The 12,085-nt window shown below is 50.7% G+C and overlaps 2 protein-coding genes across 2 annotated transcripts; both read right to left on the bottom strand.

The window, feature by feature from the left end:
• Positions 1-267: 267 nt before the first annotated feature.
• Positions 268-804, bottom strand: LOC136635279 (chorion class B protein B.L1-like). Its single transcript, XM_066610433.1, has one exon. It carries the CDS (start codon positions 802-804, stop codon positions 268-270), a length of 537 nt encoding a protein of 178 aa, XP_066466530.1.
• Positions 805-10,776: 9,972 nt separating this feature from the next.
• On the bottom strand, positions 10,777-11,436 carry LOC136635280 (chorion class B protein B.L1-like). The gene is made up of 2 exons (XM_066610434.1): positions 10,998-11,436; positions 10,777-10,940 (listed from the first exon to the last, which is right to left on the bottom strand). Exons 1-2 carry the CDS (start codon positions 11,434-11,436, stop codon positions 10,777-10,779), a joined length of 603 nt encoding a protein of 200 aa, XP_066466531.1.
• Positions 11,437-12,085: the final 649 nt, after the last annotated feature.

The following is a 12,085-nucleotide window of genomic DNA, read 5'->3' on the forward strand; positions in this document are numbered from 1 at the left end:
ATGAATGAATGAATGAATGAATGAATGAATCAATCAATCAATCAATCAATCAATCACCACACTAAGATAATAAATAGATAAGATACAGATTGCAAACAGAAGCATGTAAGATGTAGCTGGGCCTGATTCTCAAGGATGCCGAACACCCCCTGCTACCCGCTGATTTAACAGGGCTAGAGGGTGCGCAGCATAGCTAATCCCAGGAGCGCATGTTCCACTGTGAACCTTCTTTTCGTCCTTTCTCCTATGTAGTCAGTCCGTCAGAATTTAGCATGGGGGCAAGCAGATACCGCGGCCATAACGGCGCCCAAAGCCGTATCCACCGTAACCGCCGTATCCACCATACAGCCCTCTGCCGTAGCCGTAACCCAGCCCTCCGTAGAGGCCTGATCCTACGATCCCAGAACCTCCGACGGCGCAGGGAGTGTTGCCTCCGACGGAAACGGGCTCGCAGCTGGCGGACAGGATGGCCCCTGGGATGGTCACCACGGAGGGAGGGGGCTGGATGACCACTTCAGATGGTGGGATCTGGTTGATGGGTTGAGGGATGACCCCGGCCAGGGTGCCGAGATTGCCAGACGTTTCAACCTGGCCGCCGGAACCGTATCCGTAGCCCAGACCTCCGTAGCCCAGACCTCCGTACCCCAGACCTCCGTAGCCCAGACCTCCGTAGCCCCATCCGAGACCTCCATATCCTAGACCTCCATAGCCCCATCCGAGACCCCTGTAGCCTCCCGATCCCAGGCCCACAACTGGGGTGGAAGCACAGGATGGGACGGTGCAGGCTGGTCCACAGTTGGCCATGTCTGAGCGAGGGGGAGAGTCTGGAAGAGAAGGAGGGACACAGAACACAAGTTAGACACATGATGTGCTCATTGTCCAACCCAGACCACTGTTTCAACAAGATAGCACAAGCTGGCCCACCTTAAGCCACTTCAGAGTGGTTGAGATTACACCACATTAGCAAAGTATTGTCCTCAAGACCCACAGAGTTTGGGCACAGTAGTGGGGGAGATACCACCATGTCACACGCATTTAAGGCCATGAAAGCCCCAGGCAGAGACAACAAGGGCCACATCTCTTGCTACCTCTTGCTGGGGCCATAGAGCAGTGGAAGAGTCATCCTTGCTTTGGATGCAGGAGATTTCAGGTGTGGTCAATGACAGCATCTCCAAGGGGGGATGGGCATGACCCCTTCCTACAGACCTGGAGAGCCTCTGCAAGTCAGGCTTGAGAGTTCTAAGCTAAGAAGACCTAATAGGCTGGCCTGTCACAGGGCAGCTTCACATCTCCTGGTCTGCAAAGTGGGCCGCTCTGGGATTTAGCTCATCTGTTCTCCATCCTCATATCCTAAAGAATATGGGGTCATCCCAAGTGCCATGTCTTCTTCTGGGCCGTCGGTTGGAGGGAGTGATGGGCGTTCAGGGAGGGAACCCATAAACTAAGATGATTACTGGGCTGGGGCACCTTCCTTATGAGGAAAGGCAACGGCGTTTGGGCCTCTTCAGCCTAGAAAAGAGACGCCTGAGCGGGGACTTGATTGAGACATACAAAATCATGCAGGGGATGGACAGAGTGGATAGGGAGATGCTCTTTACACTCTCACATAACACCAGAACCAGGGGACATCCACTCAAATTGAGTGTTGGGAGGGTTAGGACAGACAAAAGAAAATATTTCTTTACTCAGCGTGTGGTTGGTCTGTGGAACTCCTTGCCACAGGATGTGGTGACGGCGTCTGGTCTGGACGCCTTTAAAAGGGGATTGGACAAGTTTCTGGAGGAAAAATCCTTTACGGGGTACAAGCCATGATGTGCATGTACAACCTCCTGATTTTAGAAATGGGTTATGTCAGAATGCCAGATGCAAGGAAGGGCACCAGAATGAGGTCTCTTGTTGTCTGGTGTGCTCCCTGGGGCATTTGGTGGGCCGCTGTGAGATACAGGAAGCTGGACTAGATGGGCCTATGGCCTGATCCAGTGGAGCTGTTCTTATGTCCTTTTCTCACTCAAGAGCAGTCCCTCGGGTTTCGGTGGGACAAAGAAGGACCACATAACTAGTTCAAAGTATGCAGTGTTGAAAAGCCCTCTCAGCATGGAAAAGAAGTTCATGTTAAGTTCTCAGCAGCTGTCTGGACTCCTGTATAGCATCAGGAGTCCCGAAGATTCCTGGTGTAGGGAATCCCCCACTGATTCCCCCACTGAGATTGTGTAGGATCATCTCCCCAAAAGTCCATGATACAGACTGGGTTCAAGCCTGCATCTCCATGAGGTTCATCTCATTCTCAATCAAGTCACCCTCCCATTAACACCCTCCCTCCCAAAAAAGTGGCCACACTTACCTGGTTCTCTGAGAGGTGAGAAGGCAAGAGAAGGCGAGAGGAGAAGCTGATGGAAGACTGTGGCAGGATGGGAGCTTTATATACTGTGTCCCTGGCACCCTGGCTGGTTGAGACCCACCCCTTTCCCTTGTGATCTTAATTACCCACCATCCAAATCTGCTGGTTTCATCACTTCCAAAATTACTTTAATAACTTGGAGCAAAGGATTAATGCTATCATCAACTACAAAGATACTTCCTGGTGTTTTTCCTGACCTCTTCCCCTACCTCACTCTTGGCATTTCACCAAGAAGAGCAATATTGTGTTTTAAGAAGGGCATTGATAAGATGGGGTGGGCTCAGAGGAAGGAGACCACTATGGGAAGCTATCTGGAGGTCAGATTCCCAGGTTAAGTGAGCCTAAGCTGTTTAACCTGGAGATGAGAAGACGAAGAGGAGATATGAGAGCCATCTTTAAGGATTGTGATGCCGAAGGGATAATTTGCTGTCTGTGGGTTCTCAGAACAGGACTAGAACCAATAGATTGAAATTATAGGCAAGTAGATTTAGGTGAGACGTGGGGAAGAGATAGGACTAGCCCAATAGATTGGAGATGGGAGATCTCAACCTGGAGATGAGAAGATGAAGAGGAGATATGAAAGCCATCTTTAAGGACTGTGATGCCGAAGGGAGAATTTGCTGTCTGTGGGTCCTCAGAACAGGACTAGAACCAATAGATTGGAATTATAGGCAAGCAGATTTAGGTGAGATGTGGGGAAGAGATAGGACCAGACCTTGTGTCTCGTTCAGTGGTGGATACTGGAAGAGATGCTTGCACTGAGATGTTATCGACTGGTTTGCTCTATCCAGACATTGAGTCCTTCCCAAGGACCTGGGTTGCCTGGTTTTTATCCTCGACTCAACTGGAGATCCTGAGTCCAGTAGCCCACTTATCCCCAGGTCTCCAGGAACTCCAGCACCTGGCATGGTCGTTGTCAACCCAGGCAACAACCAAGCCGGTATAGACTTTCCTATTCATTTTTCACACCATGCAAGGGGTGGGTTTGGGACACAGTTACAGCACAGTCCTAAGCATGTCTGCTTGGAAGTATGTTCCATTCTTTTAAATGGGGCTTACTCCCAGGAAAGGGTGTATAGGATTGTGGCCTTAGTCTGACCTCTCAGAGGGGCCTGTCTGGTTTGGGTGGCCCTGTCCAGCTTAGCCCCCTGAATGCAAGCCCCTAGTAGTAGTAGTAGTAGGCAACCTTCAGTCTTGGAAGACTCTGGTATCGCGCTCTGAATGACGTTTCTGGAACAGTGTCTAGTATGGCTGAAAAGGCCAATCCGGGAGTGACAATCCCTTCCACACTGGGAGCAAGTGCAGTCTGTTCCTGGTCTGTCTCCCTGGCTGTGGGCCTTCCTTCTTTGCCTCTTTGCCTCAGACTGCTGGCCAAGTGTCTCTTCAACCTGGGAAAGGCCATGCTGCACAGCCTGCCTCCAAGCGGGCCGCTCAGAGGCCAGGGTTTCCCACATGTTGAGGTCCACTCCTAAGGCCTTCAGATCCCTCTTGCAGATGTCCTTGTATTGCAGCTGTGGTCTACCTGTAGGGCGCTTTCCTTGCACGAGTTCTCCATAGAAGAGATCCTTTGGGATCCGGCCATCATCCATTCTCACGACATGACCGAGCCAACGCAGCCAAGCCCCCCCACCACTACAAGATAGTGTCACATGGGGGGGATGATGATGATGATGATAAAAACTTCATGGAAATAGGCAGTTTCATAAGTAAATGTGCTCAGTCATGAACAGAGCTGCAAAGTGGAAGGTGCCCCCGGGTGACTTGGAGTTGGCATCAGACTGGCATCACCTATCAAGAGCTCCTCGAGGGTGTGAATCAAATCAGCTTTTCAAAACTGGCATGGCTTATTAGATTAATGGGTTCCTGGAAAAAAAATGATTAGCTGTAAACAAAAAATATATAGTACATAGCAGAGAGATCACAAAGTCAGCAACACCTAATGGGGAAGCATTACGAGCAATTTGTGGCCAGGAACGAGGCCCTTGATCTCTTCCACTTCCTGTTAGGTGACTCTTCCTTGATGGAGGATACTTGTCAGCTTCTGAAACTGTTGACAGGACCAGAATGAATGCACAAACAAGCCCACAAATCATGGGTGTTTTGACACCTATGGGTACCTTCTCACAGCCAACTCCGACCTCTGTTCAAGGTTGTTGAGGCTTTAATGACTTTAATCTGGCCTTGTTCTTATTTGCCCGTAATGAAAATGGGTACATGCGTCTTTCTTATCTTTAAGATTCATCGCATAATTTTGCCTAACACTTTTTTTGGCAAGTTTCCCGTTGCCTAACAAGGGAAAAATACTTCTTGCCTGATAGATGGTTGTGTTTTCCTTTCCGAAATCCATTCATTTCTAGGTTCAAAATGTGGAGATCTCTGCTGGAAACCTATGAAAGGTTGCAGGAAAGGGTGTGTGAAAGGCAGCGATAAGGGATGCCATACGTTTCCGTGTGGGACCCACAGAAAATGGGGAGAAGATTCTTTGGGGAGAAGATTCTTCTTTGGGGAGAAGATTCCAGTGGGGGTGCATGAGATTCTGTGAAGAAGATTCCAGTTTGGGCAGAGACCTGAGATTTTGGAGAGCCACTGGCAGAAGAAACCAGACTTGGTTAGGTGACACCACCATCAGATGTCTTTAAACGGAGTTGGTGGCACCTAGGACTTTTAAGGATGGACACTTTTGCGACGGCCATCATGGCAGTGAATGCAGGGACGGTGCTGTAGCATGACGATCAGCCTGAAGAAAACACAGGTCATGGTTCAGGATGTGGACTCACCTCCCTGCATTACAATCTCTGCGCATGAACTGGAGGTTGTCCATGACTTTGTGTATCTTGGCTCAACGATCTCCGACACTCTTTCTCTTGATACCAAGCTAAACAAATGCATTGGTAAAGCAGCTTCCACATTTTCCAGACTCACAAAGAGAGTCTGGTCCAACAAGAAGCTGACAGAACATACCAAGATCCAGGTCTACAGAGCTTGCATCCTGAGTACACTTCTGTACTGCAGGGAGTCATGGACTCTTCGCTCACAACAGGAGAGGAAACTGAGCACTTTCCACATGCGCTGCCTCCGATGCATCCTTGGCATCACCTGGCAGGACAAAGTTCCAAACAACACAGTCCTGGAACGAGCTGGAATCCCTAGCATGTATGTACTGCTGAAACAGAGACGCCTGCGTTGGCTCGGTCATGTCGTGAGAATGGATGATGGCCGGATCCCAAAGGATCTCCTCTATGGAGAACTCGTGCAAGGAAAGCGCCCTACAGGTAGATCACAGCTGCGATACAAGGACATCTGCAAGAGGGATCTGAAGGCCTTAGGAGTGGACCTCAACAAGTGGGAAACCCTGGCCTCTGAGCGGCCCACTTGGAGGCAGGCTGTGCAGCATGGCCTTTCCCAGTTTGAAGAGACACTTGGCCAACAGCCTGAGGCTAAGAGGCAAAGAAGGAAGGCCCACAGCCAGGGAGACAGACCAGGGACAGACTGCACTTGCTCCCGGCGTGGAAGGGATTGTCACTCCCGAATCGGCCTTTTCAGCCACACTAGATGCTGTTCCAGAACCACCTTTCAGAGCGCGATACCAGAGTCTTTCGAGACTGAAGGTTGCCAACATGATGAGCTGTAGCATGGTAGGATCAGGCCCTTAGAAAAGCGCTGCCGTTGGAGTAGAGCAGGGCTTCTCATTGCTGTAGGTGTCTCTTGTCCATGATGGCAGCGGGGCTGAGGAGTGGTCAACTCACCCCACGTTTGGGTTTTGCTCTGCCCCAACCAGCCCGTTCCGTGCCTCTTTTGAAGGGATAGGCAACGGCATGACCATACTGCACCCATGGTGCCCCCACTCCTCCAGGCTTCAAGGCTCTTTACCGCTTGCCAGGGCCGGCCCCTTCTGAGGCCAACTGAGGCAGGTGCTTCAGGCCACAGATTGGTGGCGGGTCAATCTGTCTGCCTACTTGCCTTCACTTCTCCTCCTCTCAATGGGAAAGGAAGAACGGGGCAGGAAGTGTGGAGGGGAGGAGAGAGCTGAGCAAGAACACTGGAGAGCGTGAAGAGCATCACTGGGTAATGCTGTCTCAGGCATCAGGAAGTCTTGGGCCAGCCTTGCTGGTTGCCATGCTGCAAAAGACATCTAGTGGCCCCCGTACCACTAGTTGAGAAGCAGTGGCACATTCTCCAAGGCCTATTCCTTCCAAAGCCATCTGCTCCTTGCCTGAAAAAAAGCCCAGGGCCCTGATGCCTTCCTCCAGAGCTACATTACATTCCACAAGATAAAGATCTGGCCATCAAAGTGTCAGTTGATAACAGGCGTACTCCTGTGTACGTTTGTGTGTTTCTGTAAAGTCATCAGGAAGGGCTGCTGACACACTGAAGCTCTGCTGCGGGTTTTTTTTTGGGGCAGGACTGGTTTCTGGCAAAGATAATTAAGAGTTTTCTCTTCCTTAACCTGCACTTCCATCTTTTAAAATTAGCTTGACAGCAAACGAGGAATCTGAACAGTAAACGTTTTGGGCTGCCTGACTTTGGGGTGTGCCGGACCATAAAGCCTGCAAGACTCAGATAAGGAGATAACCAAGTAGGTAAGATAACCAGATATATTGGTAGGCAAAAATACACAAAGATCTGGAGATGTCACCAAAATTTTTGCGTTCTCTCTCTCTCTCTCTCTCTCTCTCTCTCTCTCTCTCTCTCTCTCTCTCTCTCACACACACACACACACACACACACACACACACACACACACACACACACAGAAGATGTGCAGGACCCCATCTCATGATCCTGAGAACCCCCCATAGTCCTGGTTCTCTGCAGGCTTGTTTCCAGGTTGCAATATAGTTGGGCTCCAGTGCCCATTCATTCATTCATTCATTCATTCATTCATTCATTCAGCATGTGGTTGGTCTGTGGAACTCCTTGCCACGGGATGTGGTGACGGCATCTGGCCTGGACGCCTTTAAAAAGGGATTGGACAAGTTTCTGGAGGAAAATTCGATTACGGGGTACAAGCCATGATGTGTATGCGCAACCTCCTGATTTTAGAAATGGGCTATGTCAGAATGCCAGAAGCAAGGGAGGGCACCAGGATGCAGGTCTCTTGTTATCTGGTGCGCTCCCTGGAGCATTTGGTGGGCTGCTGTGAGATACAGGAAGCTGGACTAGATGGACCTATGGCCTGATGCAGTGGGGCTGTTCTTATGTTCTTAAACTACAATTCCCAGGAAGCCTTGCAGGTCTCTTGCTATCTGGTGTGCTCCCTGGGGCATTTGGTGGGCCGCTGTGAGATACAGGAAGCTGGACTAGATGGGCCTATGGCCTGATCCAGTGGGGCTGTTCTTATGTTCTTATGATTGTTCATTCATTCATTCATTTGTATGTGGACCCTCCTACTCCCATACAATCCTGCCCACTCTCTCAGGTCATGGGAGAAGACCCCCTGTTGGGAGCAGGGATGGGCAAGTCCAGCACTGCTCCGCTCCAGTCACAAGTCCCTGCCCCCCCAACCCCTGACTCGACTCGAAAATGAGTCCTAACAGGCGGACTTTTCAACCTCTGCTGTTGTAGTTGCTGCAACTGGTTGTAGTCGCTGTCTATTGTCCAAGCACACTGCTATGGAAAAATCACACCTGCAATCCTAGCCACGCTTTCCTGAGAGTAAGCCCCATTGAACAAAATAGGACTTACTTCTGAGAAGACCTGGTTAGGATTGTGCCCCCGCCCCACATTTTATTTATTCAAAACATTTAAACCCCGACTTTCCCAGGGCTCAAGGGGCCTTGCAAAACGCAACACACAAAACACCGCATAAAAGTTATATAACCATCAGATGCACTCTAAGAGCACAAGCCTAGGCATGTCTACTCAGAAGTAAGTCCTATTTTGTTTAATGGGCCTTACTCCCGGGAAAGTGTGGATAGAATTGCAGCCTCAATCCTTGAAAGCCACCACAGCAATATAATCATTCTATAAGCTCCTAGGTGATCACAAGTAAAAAGCAATACACAACAATATTGTATAGTGTATATATTTTAATTGTATTAATATTTTATTGCTGCTTTTTATGATGTTCTTAATTGTGAAGGGTTTTTAATGTAATTGGAGTTTTTAATGGTGTTTTAAGGTTCTTTGAGTCTTCCCACATTGTTGTCATGTGTCCCTTTGGGGGTAAGGTGGGGTAGAAATGCAATCAACCAACCAACCAACCAACCAACCAACCAACCAACCAACCAATCAATCAATCAATCAATCAATCAATCAATCAATCAATCAATCAATCAGGGAATTGGAAAGCTTTCTCTAATCAAAGTCCATCACAGGCTACAAGCGACCTCCTTGGTTGTTAGAAGTGGGCTACCTTAGAATGCCGGACTATGGGATGCAGATGTCTTGTTGTCTTGGGTGCGAATTGAGGCATGGGGTGGGCCGCTATGAGACACAGGAAGCTGGAATAGAGGGGCCTTGGGCCTGATCCAGCAGGGCTCTTCTTATGTCCCTTGGAGGATCACTCACCTCTCTGGGACAGAGACCCACCAGTTCCTCTTCCGGGCTCTGCCAACCCTATTGAGAACTTCAAACTAGAATGTCAATATACAGACACCAGAGTGCCAGGATCTTGACGCCTCCACATGTGCGATCGAATGGGCTGTAGATGGTCGACAGCGGGACCCAGAACTGTGGCAGGTTGGGCATGCGTATTGTTCAGTGCGCTTATCGATGTGGGCTGACTATATCCAGGTAAGAGTGAATCTGCCATGTGCTAGAGGGGTGTACATTTATTCCCTGGATAAAATAAAAAGAAGAAATAAAAGGGATAGTTGAATAAAATGTGATGGAGGAATCCCAGCAAGCTAAAGGCCAAAGAAAAGCCTAACCAGGTCTACTCAGAAGTAAGTCCTGTTTTGTTCAGTGGGGCTTACTCTCAGAAAAGTGTGGCTAGGATTGCAGCCTTAGTCGTACCGTGAGTAGCTAATTATTTTCCTTGTACTTCAGGTGCAGTAAAGTTAACTACTGTCGAGAGGCACCCACAAAAAAAAAATTGTTGGCAGGATATTAATACCTTGGGGCACCGAGTGCGGCGTGTCGCTCCTGTGACCGGTTCTGGAACTTGCTACACCCTCGGCTTTCGACACCCTCGCCCGTTGCTCTCCTCGGAGGAGCGGTGAGTTGTCTATCCGAGGCCCTTCGCTGCGGTTGCTGAACCTCCAGACTCAGCTGGAGTCTAGCTGTAAAAACTCTGCACCCTGGTGGGGGGAAGCTGTAGGGGGTAGGCCTCCAGCCTCCGTGCTGTGGTCTTCCCATTGGGGGCACCTGTTAGGCTACTCTGAGCAGCAGGATGGTGGACTAAGCGGACGTTTGGTTGGATCCAATCTCGAGTGGTTTGCACTGATGGGTAAGAATGGAGCCTCCATGTACAGAGGCACTCTACCTCAAAGTACCAGATACTGGGGGCAAAGGAGAGGGGAAAAGTCAGGGAGTGGGTGGAGCCACTCCAGGACCCAGCTGCCCTAAGGAGATGTTCGGTGTAGCTCTGGTGGCCCTCCACCAGGGAGTAGTTATAGACAGTTATGCTTCCTCTTCAGCCCCACACCTAAGGGGTCCCCCACACCAGGGTGATGTGTCTTGTATGCAATGTTATATTAAAGTGTGCCTCACTCCATTTGGTCCATTAACTCACAAGCAGCTGTGGCCATGCCAAGTTGGGGGAGGGGAGCAGATCAGCTTGGGGAGAAGCGGAGGACTTTCATCATTTCATTTTCCTCCATACAGGGACGTGGCAGAATCACACACCCTCTCAGAAGGTACATCAGTTCCTGTGCCACACCTGTGGGTTTGCCACCTTCCACTCTGGACGGTGACTCAAGGGCGTAAACTTTGGGGAGTGTCAGAGCATGGGCAAAGTGTTCACACACACACACCAGAGGTACACTTCTTAAGAAGGACATAGCTAACCCCCCTCCCCATTTTTAATTCAGAGAAAGCAGTGCCTTTGCTGCTGGACATTTGGGGAGCCCCCCCCCCAGGGATAGGGAATAGGGGGCTGGAGATCCAAGAACCAGGCATTGTGGGTTAGATCAGTGCAGCAAAAGCTTTATTGAGAACGTCAAAGAGGTGGTGCAAACCATCACGGAAGAGGCAGCTTAAAGACAAATAAATACAAGGGAAGGGCAGAAGACACGCGGTCCAGAGGACATCCAGAGGAAGTGGAAAGGGGGAGAGTCCAGTGTTGGGGCAAAAGCTCCTGCTGATTTCAGCAGTGGTTCCTCTGGTTCAGCTGACTTGGTCCAGTGCTGGAGCGTTCAGAGGTGGGTCTGACCCACCGGTGGGTCTTCCTGGTCATCTCCATCATCATAAGGCTGTTCCTCTTGGCTTCGGTGTGTTTAAAAGCAGGCGCTGCCACGACGGCCCAGGAAGCCCCTCCGTCCAAACAATCCCCTCCTCTGGCCGTAGCCCCAGCCGCCGTAGCCCCAGCCTCCATAGCCCAGACCGCCGTAGCCCCCGCCCAGGCCTCCGTAGCCCAGACCGCCATAGCCCAAGCCCAGGCCTCCATAGCCCAGACCCCCATAGCCCAAGCCCCCGTAAAGGCCTGCTCCACCAAAACCTGATCCTACAATCCCAGAGCCACCCACGGCGCAGGGAGTGTTGCCCCCGACGGCCACGGGCTCGCAGCTAGCGGACAGGATGGGCCCTGGGATGGTCACTATGGAGGGAGGGGGCTGGATGACCACCTCTGCAGGTGGGATCTGGTTCACGCAGGAGGGGATGACTCCAGCCAGGGTGCCGAGGTTGCCGGAGGTTTCGCCAGCACTGTATCCGTAACCGAGACCTCCATATCCGTAGCCGAGACCTCCGTATCCGTAACCGAGACCTCCGTATCCGTAACCGAGACCGGAGCCCCATCCCAGACCTCCGTAGCCCAGGCCAAGCCCTCCGTAGCCGCACCCGAGACCTCTGGAGCCAAGGCCATAGTGGGAGCCAAAGCCAACAACGGGGGTTGAGGCACAGGATGGGACGGTGCAGGCTGGACCACAAGCTGCCATGGTGTGAGCGGAGAGGGTGTCTGCAAGAAGAGTCGAGAAGGAGAAACGCATGAGAACGGCATCTGGTGTGACTTCTCTCCTGCCGCCCTCATTCTCTCATTGTGGTAACATCACAACTCTAGCCAGGAAGCAGATGTAGTAAGTGATAGAGTAGCCATAGGTTGGTGGTAAACCCCATGCCTTGCCTTGCCTGAAGGAGGTTCCAGGTCAAATCCTGGCATCTCCAATTAAGGAAACACATGCTGGGAGAGGCCTATCTCTCTCTCTCTCCCTGAAATTTTGGGCCATTCCTTCCAATCAAGACCTGACAATAGTGGACTCAGGGGACCAAGATCCCCACTCAGTCCAAGGCTCAATGGGTCACACTCCAGCTGCTTCATGGGGATGAGGAAGCTGCATTTCCCCTCATCAGTTGGCAACCTTCCTCCCTGAAGACAAGGGTGCTGTCCCATTTTCACCGAGTAGTGCTTTAAGTTAAGAACTGTTGACATTCCCAAGATATTGCCCAACAAGGATTTAAATACCAGTCAGCAACCAGGAGCAAACACTATCCACCACTGGCCTCTATACCCATCAAGACAAGAACTATAAGAGAGGCGTCTGAGATGGAAAACAAGAACATGAGAACATCCTTGCTGGAGCAGACCAA

Source organism: Tiliqua scincoides, chromosome 15 (genome assembly GCF_035046505.1).
Source record: "Tiliqua scincoides isolate rTilSci1 chromosome 15, rTilSci1.hap2, whole genome shotgun sequence".
Classification (NCBI taxonomy): domain Eukaryota; kingdom Metazoa; phylum Chordata; class Lepidosauria; order Squamata; family Scincidae; genus Tiliqua; species Tiliqua scincoides.